We start from the raw sequence: 18,817 nt of genomic DNA, 5'->3' as shown, positions 1-18,817 counted from the left end.
TGAATGAGGGAGTTACCTATTTAAAAAATAAACGCAAGCAAATGTATTTTTTAAATTTCCAAAGTTGATAAAGTTATTGAATCTGTGACTTCAATCTGTGATTGATTCAACAGAACATAATGCTTTCCCAGTTAAATGGACTGTAACAGATGTGACACAAAAACACTATTTTTTTACTTCAGCCGTTAAAAAACATGTTTGTCCAGTGAATTGATCGACCAGCCACCTTTGCAGGTGAGTCAAAAAGGTAACTTTGGACCCTGTCAGTAATGTGGTGAGCGTCAGCAGCTGGAGAGCAGATCTGTGTAGGGATCATTTTGAAATTGTATTTCTGAAAAATATTTTCAGTCACCAAAGTAAGTATATTTAATGGAGAATAAAGAAAGAAAAGTCACTCATTATTTTACACAAACATAAATGTAAATTATTTTTATAGAAGTCAAACCAAGTCATTTTTTCTCCATGAAATAGTGAATAACTTAAAATACACTTCAAGTAAAACTAAACAAGTTGAAGAGATTAAAAGACTATAAATGTTCAGTGGACATCTTTTTTTCAGTATGTGATCCTAGATATTGGTTATATATGAATATGAAAAAAGCAAAATGGAAACACAGCAGGCATATCAATTCACCCTGAAAACCTTCAGGGTGAATTGATAATTGTCTATCCCAGCCTATGGCTCAAGTTACCCCGGCAACCAAAACAGCTTCGCCACCTTCAACAAGCCCAGGCTCTGTTTATGTGAGTTAGCCAGGTTTGGACAACGTTTATACTTACTACCCTTCCACATGGCCCCGATTAGCATTCACAACTCAATCTTGTAGACCGAAGAGTACCAAGAACCAGCACATCACTGTGGCTGTCAAGTGAGACCCTCCCTTCAATTAACCTTTTTAAAGCAAGTTTAAATATAAAAACAAAAAAACATTTTAGACTAGGTCCTCAAAAAAAGAATGAAAGCAAGTCGTCGGTGCATTTATTTTAAAATGTTAAAAGCATTTAAAATCTATCTAAACCTTATGGACATAAAAAAATTAGCTGGGAGTGGCGGCGTCACACCCGAGTTGAGCGTGTTCCAGTTGCAAGTCGGAAAAGCAACATGGACACCTCCAGGAGTACCTTTGTTGAGTTAGCTAAAACCAGACAATGACGACACATCCACAGAGAGAACTGTTACGATACTGTCGGTGTGTTTGATTTAATCACACAAAAAGAGCAACAAGCGCTTAATAAACACTGTAGTTACAGCTTAAAGTGCTGTTGATGCACGTAGCAGCCATGTTGGATTCTAACTCAGTCTACTCCAAGTTGCCACGACTTTCCGACTAGTAAATACGACTTCAGGGGGCGTTCCAGTTCATATTTCTGACTGAGAACTCGAAATTTCCCAGTTCAACTGGAACGCAGCATATGAAACGGGGGGAATTTCAAATTAAAGGCGTGTCTTAAAGATTATGTCCTATATTGATGTTTACACCGATTCGATTGAATCTTTGTTCAACCAATCAAAGCATCGATGTGGAGTGATGGATCGTTGAGCCCCGAGGTCCCCTCATTACAGAAAAGACATAAAGCCATGTGCTGTTTCCTGACACCACTATGAGCTTTCTGTCACTCGTGACTCCGCCCACTGAGACATCTCGTGCACGCCCTCTATAAAGTAGTGCTATCAGTGGTTTCATCTGATTAGTAAATTCAGGTTTTTATAACTTTATGTATTTCACTGTTTTCACAGATGTGCAGCAGCTGGTGGTGAGTCAAGACGAGGTTTCCCCTGAGCAGCAGGATCTGAGCCCTAGACTGGACCAGAGCGAGCCACCAAACTTACCACAAATTAAAGATGAAGAGAAGGAGCTCTGGGGCAGACAGGAAGGAGAGCAGCTTCAAGGGCCAGAGGAGTTTGATATCAGCATGTTAACATTCCAACTTATCCCCGTGAAGATGGAGGAAGAAGACGAAGAGAAACCTCAGTCCTCACAGCTTCATGAAAACCAAAGTGAAGAGAGCAGAGACACACAGCATATAAAAACAGAAGCTGACGGAGAGGACTGTGGAGGAGCAGAACCAGGCAGAGACTTTGATCCAGACAGTCATTTACAGCCAGATACTCCTGACAAGACTTCAGACTTTTCTGGATCTGATACTGATGACAGTGATGATTGGGAGGAGAGAGATGAACCTCAGGAAGGTTTAAAACTTCTGCCAAACAAAGACATAGCAGGTACTCCTGACAACACTTCACTCTCTGAATCAAAGACAGATGACACAAGGTGGGTTTTGGAGGGCTCCAGGAATCCTCAGGAAGATTTAAACCCTGTGCAAAACAAAGATGTACATGTGAGTAATGTGGTATGTAATACAGCTAAAACATCAGTCAGCTCCTCTGAATGTGCTACAAGCTCCGGAGGAAAGAAAGTAAAAAAACAAAAAGGAATCCAAACAGGAGTGAAACTTTTGAGTTGCAAAAAATTCAGCTGTTCAATTTGTAAAAAAAGATTTTCTTACCGAGCAGCTCTTGTGGTACACATGAAGACCCACAAAGGGGAGAAACCCTTCAAGTGTTCAGTTTGTGGTAAAGGATTTACACTAAATGGAAATCTGAGGCAACACTCTGCAGTTCACTCAGGAGAGAAACCATTTAGCTGTTCAGTTTGTGGTAAAAGATTTAAACTAAATGGACATCTGAGGCAACACTCTGCAGTTCACTCAGGAGAGAAACCATTTCGCTGTTCAGTTTGTGGTAAAAGATTTGCACTAAATAGAAATCTGAGGCGACACTCTGCAGTTCACTCAGGAGAGAAACCATTTAGCTGTTCAGTTTGTGGTAAAATATTTAAACTAAATGGACATCTGAGGCAACACTCTGCAGTTCACTCAGGTGAGAAACCATTTCGCTGTTCAGTTTGTGGTAAAAGATTTACACAAACTGGACATCTGAGGCAACACTCTGCAGTTCATTCAGGAGAGAAACCATTTAGCTGTTCAGTTTGTGGTAAAAGATTTACACAAGATAGAAATCTGAGGCAACACTCTGCAGTTCACACAGGGGAGAAACCCTTCAAGTGTTCAGTTTGTGGTAAAAGATTTACACGAAATGGACATCTGAGGCAACACTCTGCAGTTCACTCAGGAGAGAAACCATTTACCTGTTCAGTTTGTGGTAAAAGATTTACACTAAATGGAACTCTAAAACGCCACCTGGCAGTTCACACATGAGAGAATCCATTGAGTTGTCCATATTCTTAAAAAATGGTCTCTCTACATAATTGTTCCAAACGTCACATGTTTGTGTAAGAAAGAAAATTCTTAATTTCTGTTTTGTTCCAAACTTTAAATAAAGTCTTGTTTGCATTTACCCTGCCTCTCAAAGCTCGCATTGTTTGTCTGCGTATTTTCTGTGTATAGGGCCCAGATGTAGAGAACGTGCCCAGTCTGGATCAGTCTCCATCATTTGTGAAGGACTTTTTAGAAGTACAGCATGTTTGTTTGAATTTCTTGTGATTATTTTATGTAATATAATCCAGTCTTTTGGAAACTCTGCCTTTATTGTTTGTGTTCTGCTGAGAGTCAATGGCCTGAAATCGCTGCTAGAATACATCAGCTCGTCTTTAGTAATCCGACTCTGAGGCACGTGAGCGGCTGTGAAATATTCATGAGCCGGAGTCCAGAGACTCAGAACTCCCTGAGCTGCTGCGACAGGTGAGAGCAGAACCATGGGGACCGTGGAGGAATCTTTAAAGTGTCCCGTCTGTCAGGAATTCTTCACAGATCCTGTGACCCTGCCGTGTGGACATGACTTCTGTCTCAGCTGCATCCAGGCTGTGTGGGAGACAGACGAGTCTGCCCAGGGTCCATGCTTCTGTCCAGAGTGTCAGATCTTCCTGCCCTCTGACCTCACTCTGCAGGTAGGGTCGTCATGGTGCCACAATGTTCAACTGTGATATGATTCTAGTCGAAATCAGAAGATAAAGATGCCTGGATTAATAGCAGGAAACCAAAATGGAAGTAAAGGAAAAATCAACGTTTGGAACTTTTATTGCTTTACATGATCAAAAATTACAAGCAAACTCCTGCAGACTGTTTCCATTTCACACTTGACACCGAGTGTGTAAAACAGGTCAACTGCAGTCTGATTTTGCCATGTGGCCGGTCACATGTGGGTGACACTGTAGCTTCAGTGTTTAGCCAGCTCTGCATGTGGTGGACACTGTAGCTTCAGTGTTTAGCCAGCTCTGCATGGCTCTGTAAAGCTTTCTGCGTTCTAACCTCTCTCCATGTTTCAAAAGCATCTCCAACATTGATCCTAGTTTGAGCAGCTTTCTGCTGCTGGAGCTTATTAGAAACATGCAGAGGCTTTTTAGCTCGGGTACAATCACTTCTATCTGAAGCAGTTCCACTGCCCGCTTCCATCGCTGCAACACCTGTTCACCTGATAACTGCTCTCATATCTGGCAAACCCAGGGGCGTCCAAAACGACCAAACCCATCTTACTTATTGGACCTTTAAGACCTGAACTACTTCAAATGTTACATGTTGAGTGTCCTGAAGTGATATGTCAGTATCTGAAGTAGTTAGTATGTCTTCTTTCAACAAACTAATTCTGCACTGAGAGATATTTTTACTTTGAAGCAATTCGGGCCTTTTTCTGCTTTTTTTATAACTTCACATAAAATGTTTACGAAGACTTCTAATGAGATTTTTTTCACTTGAAGTGAGACAAATACTCTTGGTCAGATCTTATTTGAGTTTGTAAACTGAGACATTGTGCAGTAGTTTTCTTTCCTTATTTCTCTTCTCTTCACCTGTCTTGTGAAAAAGAAGTTTGAGTACTTTGTGATACTGTCAGTCATTAACACAACACATGGTGTGAAAGATGTTGACAACATTATCTGCAGGTGAACAGCAACCTTCAGACCAGAGTGAAGGACTTCACCTCTAACAGGACGCCAACAGCAGACAGAGAGAGCAGGGGGACCGAATCCTCCTCACCGATCCTCTGCGATCACTGCATCGAGACTCCATCTGTAGCCATCCAGACCTGTCTCACCTGTGACGCCTCGCTGTGTCAGGCCCACGCCCTGCAGCACCAGCAGAGGTCTGCTCTGAGGGAGCACACGGTGGTGGAGGTGACGGGGGATCTTCTGTCTCTGAAGTGCAGGGAGCATCGTGATGAACTCAAACTCTTCTGCACAGAAGAGAGAGTCCCTGTGTGCTGTCTGTGTGTGCTGTTGGGCTCGCACAAGAACCACCGAGCGCTGCAGCTGCATGAGGCCTGTGCAGACTACAAGGTGAATAGGAATCATTTTGTGGCATGTGTGTTTTGCTTTCTTGTGAGTTATCGCCGTGCTCTTCGTCACACCTATAGGTCTGTTGTGTTTCTTTGTTTAGAGCATGTTGGAGAACACCATGAGTCAGCTGCTGAAGAGGAGAGGGGAAGCAGAACACACCATCAAAGACCTGGAGTCGCTGTACACAGAAACAGTGGTACAGTCCGTGTGGAAAATATAAACGTTTCTTTGTAAAAAATCCTGCCGTCTATGCACTTTATTGGACGTTTTATTTCCTAGAAGTCTGCAGCAGAAATCAGGGAGAGAGTGTCGGATAAGTACAGCCGGATCCGTGTGGTCCTGGATGGAGACGAGCGTCTGATGATGCAGATTTTAGACGCGGAGGAGACGTACATGACGGAGTGGTTGGAGGCTCAGAGGGGGAACATGGAGGCTCACATTAAAGAGATCGACAGAATGAGAGCCTCCAGCAAATCTCTCCTCCAGGAAACAAACCATCTCAGATTCCTGAAGGTAGTTCATGTTTTACTCTGTTTTTAAAAGGTGCAAAAATAAAAAGGGGTAGTTCGATCACAAATATAATTCTACATATTTTGTTCATAATTTAAAAACAAAGACAAACTCTTACTGTAATTATCTATATTTCTCTTATAGATGTTGTTTCATTGTTTACTGTAGTTGCAGTGTTTACAGTAATGCATGACCTGTTTGTTTCAAACAGCAAATCTCAGCACAGAGTCTTAGGTGAGTCGACGTCACATTTTGATTTCAGCTGTTATTGTATTATAGTTAGTTACAGTATAGTCATAGTCTGTCCAGGGATTTTGTCGTATTTGTGTCGTGTGCAGAGTTTAAAATGACGAGAAAGGCTTTCTGACTCTGATTGTGATTCTGCAGCGACCCTTTGGATTTAGCGCCGATCCAGGAAGTAGACCGAGCCCTGTGTGACCCCGAGAAGATGAGGACGGTGGAGAAGCTGGTGGATGACCTCTCCGTGGCTCTGTCCCAACACTTTCCTCGAATGTGGTCATGTCAGTGAAGAACCTGACTTTTGTCAGTCCAAAATAAACTCCCTCTATCTCTGTGTTTGTGTGCTGAATGTGGGTTTTTATTTGCAGATCTCAGTTCTCCTGCTCTGGACTGCAGCACAGCCCATCCCAAACTGGAGATATCCAGTGACAGGAGGCAGGTGTTCTGGAGGAGGCAGCCTGTCACTGAAACTCTGAGCCTTCGGCCGTACGACTCCCAGTACAGCGTCCTGGCTCAGGACAGTTTCACTTGTGGTCGACATTACTGGGAGGTCATTGTTCAGGAGAAACCGTACTGGCTGATCGGCGTCACCACAGGAACAGGTGATAAAACAGATCATCAGAGTCAGAGTTCGTCCAGCGTGAATTTGAACAGCACATCCTGGTGCATCTACCACGGAGATGGACAGTACCTGGCCTGTCACGACACCCAGGAGAAGCAGCTGTCAGTGGGGAGGAGGGTCAGGAAGCTGGGCATTCTCGCAAACCTCCAGAAGGGGGAGCTGTCGTTCTTTGACGCTGATCTTATGAGCCTGCTTCATACTTTCTGTGTGCAGTGCACAGAGCCTCTGTTCCCCATGCTGAACCCCTGCATCGACGTGAAAGGACTGAACCAGCAGCCGCTCACTTTGTTTTCCATCAAAGACCTCTGAGATCAAACTTAAAGACACTTTGACAAATGTTTCAAAGGTCACACGCTTTTAAAACGCGTGTGGCTGTAGAATTCTAAAATCCTCCGCCCAATCATCAGTCCAATAAACTCTTCTGTCTGTGAGAGCAGGGGCGTGTCCAGAGTTTCTGACAGGGGGTCACTGACTCTCTAAGAGGTCGGTAATGACGTGTGGTTTCCTAAAGACTGAAGCGTGTCCCTCGCTGGGAATCTTTGCTCTAATAAATGAAAAGAGAAAAAAAAAGTGTGTTTGAAACTGACCGGGTGACAAAGACATAAATACAGCTTCACAGAAACATCCAGGTGTCTTGTTTGCTCATGCCAAGCATTCAACTCTGCGACTTCAGTCCAATTTAAACTCCTTTTTTTTTTTTTTTGGCCGAATTTAATCCCGACCGTGCGTCGTCACTCATGCAGTGTACACTGAGGCACGACGGCGGAATCAGGCGGATCATGGTCCAATCAGCTTTCAGATAATTTTCTGGCATGTTTGATGTCATACGACTGCACACACTGGTAGAGGGAGAGCAGAGCCACGTGCTGACTCCCTGACTTCAGGAACCCCCCCCCCCATGACAACAAATCGCCATGACAACAGCTGGCTCCACGCCAGGTGAGCCCAAAGAACCGTTCTCTGGAGAAAAAAGAGCGGGAGGGGGATAGAAGACATGGGAACTCATCGTGGTTTCTCATGATTTTTTCAGTGCGTGCAGTTATTAAATATTTAATTATTGAAAGTGGTGTCAGTTCCATCCACAGAGAGCGTTTTGTTCCGCGGAGAAGCTGATCTTTTCTCGCAGCAGGACTGGATGTGGTTCACAGAGTCAGTGACCCAAGTGTAAGTGAGTGTCCCCTCAGCTCAGCAGACCACAGAGGACACGCGGTGACAACATCACACAAGAGACAGAGGACACTGTCTTATCTTCAAGTCTTGTCCTCTGTGTCTTAAAAAAACAGGCTTTTTAAAATCCCGTCTCCAGGTATCCCTCGAAGAAACCCACCACAAACCATCCAACATCAAGCAGAACACTTTGAAGACTTCACCCGATTGGATCTGAGTGCTCGTGTTGTGTTTGCGTATTTCAATTTTGACTGTATATTCTTTAAATCAACTACAAGTGTTAAATAAAGCTAAAGTAGAACTCCATTTACCAAATCCATTCATCTGCATTCCTTCTCTTCATTCACACAAAGCTCTACAGGTCTCATGTGCTCCAGTCATATTCTTTACCAAGAGAGAGAGAGAGAGAGAGAGAGACAGAGAGAGAGAGATCAGGGAGAGAGAGAGAGAGAGAGAGAGAGAGAGACAGAGAGAGAGAGAGACAGAGTGAGAGAGAGAGAGAGAGACAGAGAGAGAGAGAGAGAGAGAGAGAGATAAGGGAGAGAGAGAGAGAGAGACAGAGAGAGAGAGAGAGAGAGAGAGAGATAAGGGAGAGAGAGAGAGAGAGAGACAGAGAGAGAGAGAGAGAGAGAGAGTCTAATGCGGGTGCAGGATAGAAAAACAACAATAGATTATTCTACATTACCTACCAACATCTCAGCATACCAACATATTTGTTCGGTCTCCAAAGACCGAACAAATATCTGCCTTTTGTTAAGTGTTCTAGTTCTTCACCCCCCCTATCCTAACACAAATGGTTCAACCCATTTTGGGACGTATTGGTGCAATGAAGAAGAACAGAAAGCCTTTTCCCCTTCATGCACTCGGGGCAATCGTGTGTTTTTAATGAAACTTCTGATAGTTTTGATAAGAGAAAAGCCCATTCTGACATTTAGATTCATTAGATATCAAGTTATCAGTTTGTACCAGGTGAAAATCAAACTACACATTCAGCAACACAGTTTTGAAAAACTTCACAGATTATCACGATGTCACCACACAGACCGAATCTTTGGCATGCTGCGAGTTACAAAGTTTGTTTTTATGCAGGTGCTGCTTGAGTCTTCGACCTGATCCAGTCCAGGAAGTTGCTGACTCGTGTGTAGACGCCGGGTTTGTTCTTCCGTCCACACTGATCCCCCCAACTCACAATACCGTAAACAGAGTGAGTGTTGTTCTGATTGCAGGTCAGAGGTCCTCCGGAGTCACCCTGAAACACACGAGACAGCTGATCACGCTGCTGCACTCACACGCTTTAAAGACAGCGCTACGCTAAGTCAGACATGCAGATACTTGGAGCAGCAGTCTGTGACCTTTCTTCAAACAGTCGTCTCTCTCGTGTCCACAGTGCGCCCGCCAAGCAGCCCGGTACGGATCAGCACAGCTCGGTACGGTTTGGTTCAGTAAAGCCTGAGCCTGTTTGTGTTTCCACGAGCCAAACGTGCATTATTTGGTAGGCGGCGTGTAAGCCGTGTTATACGACGGCTGAGGCTACGAGGAAGAGGACGGAGACGCATGAAGAGGAGAAGAGAGAGAGAGAGAGCGAGCAAGAAGCCGATGTACAGGAAATATTGGAGACAGACTTTTACATGTTGGAGAGAGCGAGCAAGAAACAGATGTTTCTTAAAGTTTTACGACGGTGTAATTCCACACAGAGACCTTAAGTGGGCGCTGTTTTAATTGGCACATTTCCTGGACTCACCTGACAGGAATCCACCCCTCCCTGCAGGTGACCGGCACAGAACATCGAATTATCCAGAACACCGCCGTAAACAGCCCGTTCAGAGCATTTCTCCTGGTTTATCAGCAGCACGTTGGCCTCTAACAGATGGTTGGATCCAAAATTAGCTGCAAGACAAATTAGATGACCCGTAAGATACGTGGATGAAATCATGGATTTAATGTTTTAAAGAGAGAGAGTATTTTAGAAGGGGTCTTACACGTCTCTGTGGCCCCCCATCCTGAAATGGTACACTCCGTCCCATCAGGCAGCGGGCCGTCAGGAAGACACGCCGCCTTCACAAACTGAGACTCTTTGGCACAAACTCCGTTAGCACCGCTTAGCCTCAACAGCGCTTTGCACACAACAGATACAAAAAACACAAACACACACAACACAATCAAAATGTTAATTTCTTCATTTTTACACATTTAGTTCTGAGGTTGTCAAAATGTGTCGTTGCGTCGTCAACATCCCTTCTTAAATATGACACAAGCCCAATTATGATAGATAACAAAAAAAACACTTTTAAAAAACTCGTCTTTTTTCTTTGACAGATTTACATGGGGAGGGTTAGCGTTGTTTTCTCAGAGCGAGGAAATCCCCGTCTGACAGGAGTCTCTCTGTGTGGAGTTTGCATGTTTCTCTCTGACTTCCTCCCACAGTCCAAAGACCAACCAGCCACTCTCTTATTCACACCTACGGACAATTTAGAAGCCACATATGCAACATGCAAACTCCACACGGAGAGGCTCCTGTCAGATGGGGGTTCGAACACTACTCCCCCGTGCAGCCCAGCCCTGACACTGAGATAGAGGTTGGGATGCAGCATGTTTATTCGCGTGTGAAGAGAGAGAGAGAGAGAATGAGTGAGAAGTGTCACCGATGTCGTTGTAAACAGCTGAGGGAGTCTCTCTGTAGTTCTCGTGAAGAATGACCTCCTCCACGTTCACAGTTTGTTCTGAAGGTTCCTCAGTGTCCAGGGATAGAGTCCCCATCAACACCTGCATGTCCTTCCTCTGCTCGCTGTGCAAACACAAACAACATGCAACATTTACGCCACGGTACATATGGCCGACGTTAGAGGATTTAATATTTGATATTAAAGTTAAAACATTTGATTCAGCCTGCAGGAATCTGAGGGACACAAACCTTCATCGCTTCATGAGACTTTTTGGGTCTTTATTAGATCGTACATCTGAAGAGAGACGGGAAATGAGAGGAGGTGGGGGGGTTGCACCGATCCTGGCTAATACAATATTTAAAATAATAATAATCCTAACTACAGGTTCTGCTACGAATGTTTCCATGTCCTTTTGTCATTTCCTATTTGAAGGTTTAAAGGGTCTTTCAGGTAGGATGTGGTTGGTGCTGCACACCGCTCTCAAACCTCTTCATTGTCTGTGTAGGTCCGAGTGCAATGTCTCGCTTGCGGCCTTTGCACGTCGGCTGTTAGAAGATTAAAAATGTTTATCTTTCAACATTTTTAGCTCAGTGACGACACCTCCAAGCGTCGAATAGGAGGGAAGATCAAGTCTGCTTTCCCGACTTCTCGTTTAGGGATCAACACGAAAGTCTGAGAAAAAGCTCAAGTTTGTAAAGACATGTCCAACAGTTGGGGCGTACCAAGTGTCTACAAACCCCCCAATGAGGAGAAAAGTCCATCCTCTCCGTCTTCTGCCTGCTCCACTTTTCAGAAAATGTGTGCTCAAACAGGCCGTTTGGTTTTCCCCTCATGACATCACAAAGGGCAGTAGCCCCTCCCCCAGGTGGGTGACACTCCCACAGCTAGGTGTTTGTTCTGCCCTCTGAGTCTGCCTTCTCACCGTAAACAATCGGACATGGAGCGAGAAAGCAGCGAGTACACCCGAGCCCTTCCAGAGAGGGGGCGTGGTCAGACACACTCTTCGCCACAATCAGCGTGTTATCTTTTATCCCTTCGATTTACATTCCTGCTGATTGTACTCACATGCAGTGCCCGGCCGTCAGCACCCAGCAGCTCTCGATGAGAATTCCTCCACACATGTGTTTGAACGCCTGGTTGCTGTTCTTCGGTCTCACCTGCACGGACACCTGCCAGGGGATCGCACCTGGAGCCACCTTCAGACCCCCAAAGATCCTGGTGATGGCTTTCTTCGGCTCAGGTTTCCCACAGGTGGAGAACTGCTGAGGGGACGCAGGGGGGGCCAGGGGAGTGGTGGTTGCAGGAGCAGAGGACGGAGCCTGGCTCGGGTCCTGGGTAGGCGGCAGTCTGGTGGTTTTAAGTGGGGCGGCGCTTGTGGGTTGAGGTTCTGTTGGTTGTGGCTGTGGAGCTGTGGGACCAGCGGAGGTAGGAAGGACGTCAGTGGGTGTTACACCTAAAAAACAAAGAACAGACAGAAGAAGAAAATGACAGTGACACTGGAGAACGAGAACACGTGAACCATATCAAGATTAACAGACAAGAACCCAGTCCGAGACCAGACCCAGACGAGTCCAGGACATTCATGAGTGGAGACCGAGTGAAGACCACATTTACCGAGATGAAGACAAGACATGGCTTCTCACCTGTTGGATCAGGACACTCGAGGACATCACAGTAGTCCCACAGCAGGCGGCGTCCTCGTCTGAAGAAGCACCAGGGCATCCTGTCGCCATCCGGGTTCCTGTGTCAGAGAACCCGTCTGACTGAGAACCATGTTGTGTATTTCCTGTGTCATCTGAATGCACTTTGTCAAGTTTTGACGACCTGACCTGCAGAAGTTGTGAGGGCCGAGTCCGTCTTTGTCCTCGAAGGATTGGAAGGGGTCGACCCCGCTGGCGAGGATGAAGTGAGAGTTCCAGTAGAGACATTCGTCTCCGTCGTCGGTCTCGCTCACGTTCCCCCGATAAGATTCTCCGTCGTCCACAAAGCAGTCGTCAGGACCTGAGAACGCACGCCACACGCTCAGACATGATGAGGATATGTTTGCCTTCCAAAGCACTCGTGGTCACCTGACAAACCCATGTGGTCATTGGAGGGCGTTCTGGAGCTAAGGGCCGGCGGTTTGTGGATGGACTTGTGAGGGACCAAAGAGGAGGGTGTTGCGGTGATCGATGTGAGACGTAACAATGTTGACAATATTGATTTGAGCTTGGAATAATTAGTGTGATGTCACACAGAGCAGAGGCGTGACTTCTCCCTCTCTGATCACGGCTTCATGTAGAAACATGTCCGTGTTGTCTTTAAACACACCGTGTGATTAAGTACATAAGAGTTCATCGTTCCGTATTTTACGTCAACAAAAGTCAAAAACCTGTTTTTGTTCTATTCAGACTTTTAATGGTTTCAATTCTCTTCCTCAATGTTTTTTTGGACATGAGCAGGTATCGTCCTTTTTTAGTGTTCTGATGACTCAAAGTGCTTTCACACCGCAGGTCGCGCCCTCACACGTTCACACACTGATGGTCGAGGCTGCTGCCTACGTGAAGACTCATCCATTCATACACAGCAGATAAAGCAGCTGGAGCAACTTGGGGTTAAGTTTCTTGACAAAGGAAATGTTGCTGCTGGAGCTGGGGATCGAACCCCCGACGCCTCCTTTTGAGACACGACTGACTCTCCTCTGGTTCCCTTTGCTCAGCTGCTGATCCTGAACGAGACTTGGATTGATTCAAGAATAGTGGACCGACAAGGGCAACTAAAAATGTCCGGTGCAGAACTTACTGACACTGCAGAATTGTCCTCTGAATCCTTGCGGACACTGGCAGTCAAAGTCCTTTCCCTCTGCGACGCATGTCCCGCCATTCTTGCACGGATTGGGGTCACACAGGGAATCTGGGGACAGAGACAGAAACCAGATCAAGAAGGACACGTGTAGGAAAGAGTTAGTGTGTGTCGCATTTGGAGAAAGACATCGTCCTTACATGTTGTGCAGTCTGGAGGCTGAAAAGGCACTTTGCATTTGCACTCAAAGAACGGAGGGCGCGAGGTCAGCACGCACTCTCCACGCCCACACCTCCCTTTCCTGCAGATTTTTGGACCTGAGATAACAACACAGAAGATTACATTTACATTTTCGGTCTCCGGCCAATCAGCTTTTACTGTGAAGGGATTCTTTTCACACCTTTCTCGCATTTCTTTCCCTTGAAAGGTTTCGGGCAATCACATTTGAACTTTCTCCTTCCTTTCTCTTTACACACGCCGTCATGTTGACACGGGTTCGGATTGCACGCGCCTGAGGAGAACAGGAAGAGTTAAAAGCTTCTCAGAGACACAGAAGTGGTCTGACCACATCGATAGAGTACCTGGGTATCTCACCTTCTGGCTCCTGGAGTTCATAAAGCCAGTCACTTGGGTCGTCGTCGTCCTCCTCATCATCGTTGGCAGCTCCGTCGACGATCACAAAGAAGATGTCTGAAACGTTTTCGTCTTTTGTTAGCGACTTAGCTCTGTTGTCTTATCTTCAGGTTCACCACGCAGACACTCTCGGGTGTTTGCACTTGAAGGATGATAAATGTTTTGCTCAAAAGGTCGAAGCAAGACGCGCTTACCTTCAATTATGTCCTTAAAAGTGTCTTTCTTTTTGCCGTGTTTATGACGCCCAGGACCATGATGCTCGTGATCGCCGTGGTCGTGACCATGATCATGACGGTATTTCTTGTGCTTTTTAGGTTTCAGCTGGATGATAATTCGACCGCAGGGTGTTAGAGTCATAATGTGCGGTGGCATTTCACCAAATCACAGAAAATCACGGTGAATCAGTCGTTTCATCACAAACACGGACAACCAGCTCGTCTGCAGTTATACCAACAAATGCATCGGCCAACTTATCAACACTGCTGTTTAAGTGTAATAATTCATATTTGAGCCTATTGCATGACATACCTCAGCAGGTATGAGGAGAACCGCGAAGAGGACGAACAAGAAGCAGAACCTCAGCCTCATGACGGCAGCCGCTCAGAAGACGTCCAGCAGAGTACAGTGAGAGTGTGCCGTCTGTCAGATCACTCGCACTCTTCTAAACATTAAGGACAACAACCTTTGGTTCAACGTGGGTGTCTGGCATCCGTCCCTGCTGCTGACTCAGATTTATTGACTCTCACTGAACTCTTCTTTTTTTTTTTTATCCAGGACTAACATGCAGAACACAGATCAGGCCTGCAAGACTTTTGGTTCATTGTGCAGATAAAAATCAAGATCTCTGCAGAAAAAAAAAAAGAAAATTAAAAGAAGTATTTAAAGAACTTTGGTTAAGAAAAAGAGAAGCAGCACAACAGCTCAGAGAGCATGTTTGCAAAGTAGCCTGTTTGTTTGGATGTAGACTTTGGATCCACACAAAGTGGGTACACATGAGGATACATCTCTGTGTGCTCTGTGCTCTCTTTCTACACATCAGCCGTGGGCCAAAGAATAATATCAGCTTTGAAATACACATAATGGTGTCCAGCAAATCGAGTCCTATTATATTTATTATTATTTATGTTGCTTGTGCAAAGTTCATTTCTTTGTTTTCTCCTCAGTGGCTGCAGACCTTCAACCTGTTGCACATTATGCCAACAAGACTCAGATGATGAGCTTCTCCAGGTCGACATCGACAGCTAAATATGGTGTTCAGATTTTTTAATTAGAAAATGAGGTGATTGAATGCAAGGCAACATTTACAAGGAAGAAACATTTCAATGATAATCTTAGTATCTGCTACCTCATCCTCCGTGAAAAGTTGGTTTCTACACACAGCTGGTTTGTCTATAACTCAATAACTCATCATAATGAGCACTAGAGAAATGGATCCATCCCGAGGAGCCATCGAGCAGTGAAGAGGATGTCGTGGTTCTTACACTCTGTATAAATAACGAGTCCATCCACTCCTGACAACAACAGAGTTTCTCCTGTCAATAAAGGAGCTGCAGAGTTATGTGGATTTCAGGATGTCAAGACCACTGACTTCACAACAGGTGGGTTTTTGAGTGAGAACTTAAAACGTGTAGACTTGACTGACTTCAACCTGTCAGTTTGAAAAGGAAACTTTATTGACTTTGTGAATGCTCCCATTGATCGAACTCGTGCCTGACAGTCAGGTCGCACAGCGTTGAGCAGAATCCTAAACGATTCGGCTGACATTCTACCACGACTTTTAAACAGTCGTATCGTATGACGGGCTTAAGGAGCATTAATTAAGAACAATGAACCGACAGTTCAATTTGAAAATGTCGATTATAAGGAATTAAAGCAAACCCAGCAACCAATCAGAATCGAGGATACTCCCAGATCATGGTAGTGTTATTAGAAAGTAGCTTCTCGCTAAAAGCTTTTCTGTAGAGACTCTAAGCCGAGGTCACTGGTCGGTGAAGCCGCGTTACAGATAACAATGGGATTGGCGTTGGTGCCGTTGTGGTCGTGACCGGGACACAGGGCCAGATGGAGGCGGTCTGAGAAGGTTCCGGCACAGAAGGAGAACAGATGCGTCATGTTTTCCGTCTCGATAAAAGTCACCAGTCCCGCAGGGAAGCTGCACAGAACGCCGACTCTGCAGAGACGGTTTGTAAAAGGCAGCTGATGGGGCACCCCCCCGTGCCAGGCCGTGTACTCCCCATCGAAAAACTCCACACACCAAGACTCGCACCCACGTCCCAACCAGCAGTCCTCTGAGGGGCCTTTACGGGGGATGGAGGGGTAGGTGACCCCCAGCTCCCAGTAGGTCTTCCCGGTCACATCGATCTCCCAGTAATGGCGGCCGAAGCTGAAGCCCTGCGAGCTGAGGACGTTGAGGGTGGTGTCGAAGCGAACGGGGGGGTCAGGAAGCTGCTGCCAGGTGTCACTGTAGGTGGCGCTGTCACCTCCAGGGGAGATGATGAGCTTTGGGTGGGCGGTCTCAGGATCCAGACTCACCTCGCTGGAATCTGGAGACAAAAGTTGAATCAGAAACATGCTAAGAGGAATCGTTGGATATAAAACCTGCAGAAATGAGACTCAGGCGCTCTGACAGCTCCTGATGAGCTTCTTGATGATCGGCGTCTGTGAGCGGACGAGCAGCAGCAGGTTGTTGGTCAGGTTCAGGATTTGCTCGGCTTCGACATCATCCAGACTCACGCGGCACGGGTCGGTCCTGTTCAACAGATCCAGAACCCTGCAGGACGGAGAGCACCGAGACGTCAGCTGCTGATGCGCTGCTCCATGATTCAATCAACCTTTCAGATTTAAATCCATACCTGCCTGCTGTGTCCACGTCGTGCGGCTCAGGGTACGAAAAGAACGACTGAAAACAGCAACAAAAACAAGATTAAGAAAGAAAAAAGTTGAAGGTGATAATATTTGTAGTTTGACCTTTTCACTCTGCAGCACATGAGAAGAATCCAGAACCTGAACAATCTCATATCAAGACTTTTTAAGATTAATGAACATATGGGACAAATGATGTTATAAAAACATGGAGGAGGAAGAAGAAGATATCCTTTATCAAATTCACAACGTGATCTGCTTTGTTAAGTTAAATCACCAAAGTCTCCGACTCGGTGTCAGTCTGGTCCAGGACCACAGAGAGTCTGGCGAGGTCCTGCTCGATCTCCTGGATCAGTGAACAGTTTTTCTCCATCAGCGTGTCCAGAGCTGAGACCGCCGCCCGCTCCTCCATCTCCAGGTGGGCCAAGGTGAGCTTCAGGTCCTGCTCCAGGACCGCCTGGATCTCCTGGTATTTCTGCACAATGCTGTCCCGGATCGCTGAGGACTTTCTCTAATTTGGACAGAAGATGTACCGACTGATGACTTTGTCAAATCATGTAAACAAAAGGAGAGGTGTAAAAACAGATAAATCTTTACAGCAATCTGAACTCAAAACTTACCACAAACAATCAGGTACTAACTCACCCATGAACAGGTGAGGAATATTTGTGAATTTGAATTAATTTAAATGGTTTTCACTGACTGAACAAACGGCGGGAGACCAAACCCTGATTCCACTTTTTCTTTTATTTGATGTTTTATTTAGTAGAGGTTGAATAAACGCAGCCTCATTATAGTTTTCATTGAAGTCTCTGACCCGGAATAACTTTAAGAGTGATGAATGGACAATTGACCATGTGTGTTGAGTTTCAGTGTGCCATAGATTGATTCATTTTCATGGCCTGTTCCTGTGTGTAAGTGTGTTTATAGTGGATGGTAATTAGCAGCGTGTAATGCACACAGAGCAGTTTAAGGACACGTTGTTTCTATTTTTCATTTTTGTCTTCTACTTTAATATATTTCATATTTTAAACTTGTGGCTCTTGATTCTTCTGCCTGCTCTTACTTAAGTTATCAGACAGAAGTTTTTACAGACTTAGAAACTGATACAGATGACGGATTTTCTTTGTTCCTCTCTCAGAGAGCACGGGTTATTAATTTCTGTCAGGACTTAAAGACTTTCAACCAAAATCTTAAAAAGGGAAGAAAATTTAATTTAAGTTTAATTTTCAGATATGATGAGAGACTTACTGTGACCTCTGACTTTGTTGAGTGGTGTGGACTTACTGTGACCTCTGACTTTGTTGAGTGGTGTGGACTGACTGTGACCTCTGACTTTGTTGAGTGGTGTGGACTGACTGTGACCTCTGACTTTGTTGAGTGGTGTGGACTTACTGTGACCTCTGACTTTGTTGAGTGGTGTGGACTGACTGTGACCTCTGACTTTGTTGAGTGGTGTGGACTTACTGTGACCTCTGACTTTGTTGAGTGGTGTGGACTTACTGTGACCTCTGACTTTGTTGAGTGGTGTGGACTTACTGTGATCTCTGACTGCCGCGCTGACAGTTTCTTCAGTCTGAACTTCACAGCGTCTCTTTGTTTCTGTAACGACTCCTGATGCTTTTCTAACGTCTCCTGTAGAAAAGGTGTCACACACACATTCAGCAAAACTCCAACGTCCTCTCATTTGTGGGGAAGCAGTTTACAGTGAGACAGATTTACTGTCCTGTCGTGTTTATTAAACACTTTTAATATTTTATGTAGTTTAAGGCTTTGTGACTAAATGGTAAAATTATCTGTGTGTTCTCAAGATATATTAAGATTAAACCCTGCTATTTTATTTATTATTGTCATAAAAATACTGACTGAAAACGCAGGTATCCGACTTCTGACTTTCATGTGTAAAAGTACCTGGATCTTAGGCTGTACGGGAGCATGCACACTCGGGGTCTCAGTCCCGTGGCTCTGATCCGCGTTCATCATGTCGACAAAATATCTCTGAATTCGGCATTAATTGCATTTTACGACCTTGAATTTCCCTCGGGATC

General features: G+C 45.2%; 3 protein-coding genes across 3 annotated transcripts; 1 reads left to right on the top strand and 2 right to left on the bottom strand.

The window, feature by feature from the left end:
- Window positions 1-3,701: 3,701 nt before the first annotated feature.
- On the top strand, window positions 3,702-7,030 carry LOC306836328 (tripartite motif-containing protein 72). The gene is made up of 7 exons (XM_079363345.1): window positions 3,702-3,908; window positions 4,899-5,291; window positions 5,392-5,487; window positions 5,571-5,804; window positions 6,013-6,035; window positions 6,189-6,322; window positions 6,410-7,030. Exons 1-7 carry the CDS (start codon window positions 3,717-3,719, stop codon window positions 6,970-6,972), a joined length of 1,635 nt encoding a protein of 544 aa, XP_079219471.1. The 5' UTR covers window positions 3,702-3,716; the 3' UTR covers window positions 6,973-7,030.
- A 1,643-nt stretch (window positions 7,031-8,673) lies between these two features.
- Window positions 8,674-14,540, bottom strand: LOC306836324 (hyaluronan-binding protein 2). Its single transcript, XM_079363336.1, has 13 exons — window positions 14,436-14,540; window positions 14,102-14,228; window positions 13,869-13,964; window positions 13,675-13,785; window positions 13,475-13,591; window positions 13,275-13,385; window positions 12,323-12,494; window positions 12,137-12,234; window positions 11,559-11,946; window positions 10,473-10,615; window positions 9,810-9,944; window positions 9,572-9,717; window positions 8,674-9,079 (listed from the first exon to the last, which is right to left on the bottom strand). Exons 1-13 carry the CDS (start codon window positions 14,493-14,495, stop codon window positions 8,912-8,914), a joined length of 1,872 nt encoding a protein of 623 aa, XP_079219462.1. The 5' UTR covers window positions 14,496-14,540; the 3' UTR covers window positions 8,674-8,911.
- A 603-nt stretch (window positions 14,541-15,143) lies between these two features.
- LOC306835651 (putative E3 ubiquitin-protein ligase TRIML1) lies at window positions 15,144-18,752 on the bottom strand (the record flags this gene model as incomplete). The annotated part of the gene is made up of 6 exons (XM_079362317.1): window positions 15,144-16,450; window positions 16,535-16,677; window positions 16,760-16,806; window positions 17,047-17,280; window positions 18,309-18,449; window positions 18,681-18,752. 6 exons carry the CDS (start codon window positions 18,750-18,752, stop codon window positions 15,852-15,854), a joined length of 1,236 nt encoding a protein of 411 aa, XP_079218443.1. The 3' UTR covers window positions 15,144-15,851.
- Between the last annotated feature and the right edge of the window lie 65 nt (window positions 18,753-18,817).

The sequence above is a fragment of the Symphodus melops genome, assembly GCF_947650265.1.
Source record: "Symphodus melops genome assembly, chromosome: 15".
Classification (NCBI taxonomy): Eukaryota; Metazoa; Chordata; class Actinopteri; order Labriformes; family Labridae; genus Symphodus; species Symphodus melops.
The sequence above is the reverse complement of the archived record's forward strand: the minus strand, read 5'-3'. Positions and strand labels throughout refer to the sequence as shown.

What these genes read in the sequence shown, in the direction of transcription:
- LOC306836328 (XM_079363345.1), top strand. Translation starts at nt 3,717, where the DNA reads ATGGGGACCGTGGAGGAATCTTTAAAGTGTCCCGTCTGTCAGGAATTC. An exon ending in ATCTCAGCACAGAGTCTTAG is followed by an intron (nt 6,036 to 6,188) that starts GTGAGTCGACGT and finishes GTGATTCTGCAG; the next exon opens with CGACCCTTTGGATTTAGCGC. An exon ending in CTTTCCTCGAATGTGGTCAT is followed by an intron (nt 6,323 to 6,409) that starts GTCAGTGAAGAA and finishes TTTTATTTGCAG; the next exon opens with ATCTCAGTTCTCCTGCTCTG.
- LOC306836324 (XM_079363336.1), bottom strand. Translation starts at nt 14,495, where the DNA reads ATGAGGCTGAGGTTCTGCTTCTTGTTCGTCCTCTTCGCGGTTCTCCTC. An exon ending in TGAACTCCAGGAGCCAGAAG is followed by an intron (nt 13,786 to 13,868) that starts GTGAGATACCCA and finishes TGTTCTCCTCAG; the next exon opens with GCGCGTGCAATCCGAACCCG. An exon ending in GGGAAAGAAATGCGAGAAAG is followed by an intron (nt 13,592 to 13,674) that starts GTGTGAAAAGAA and finishes TTGTTATCTCAG; the next exon opens with GTCCAAAAATCTGCAGGAAA.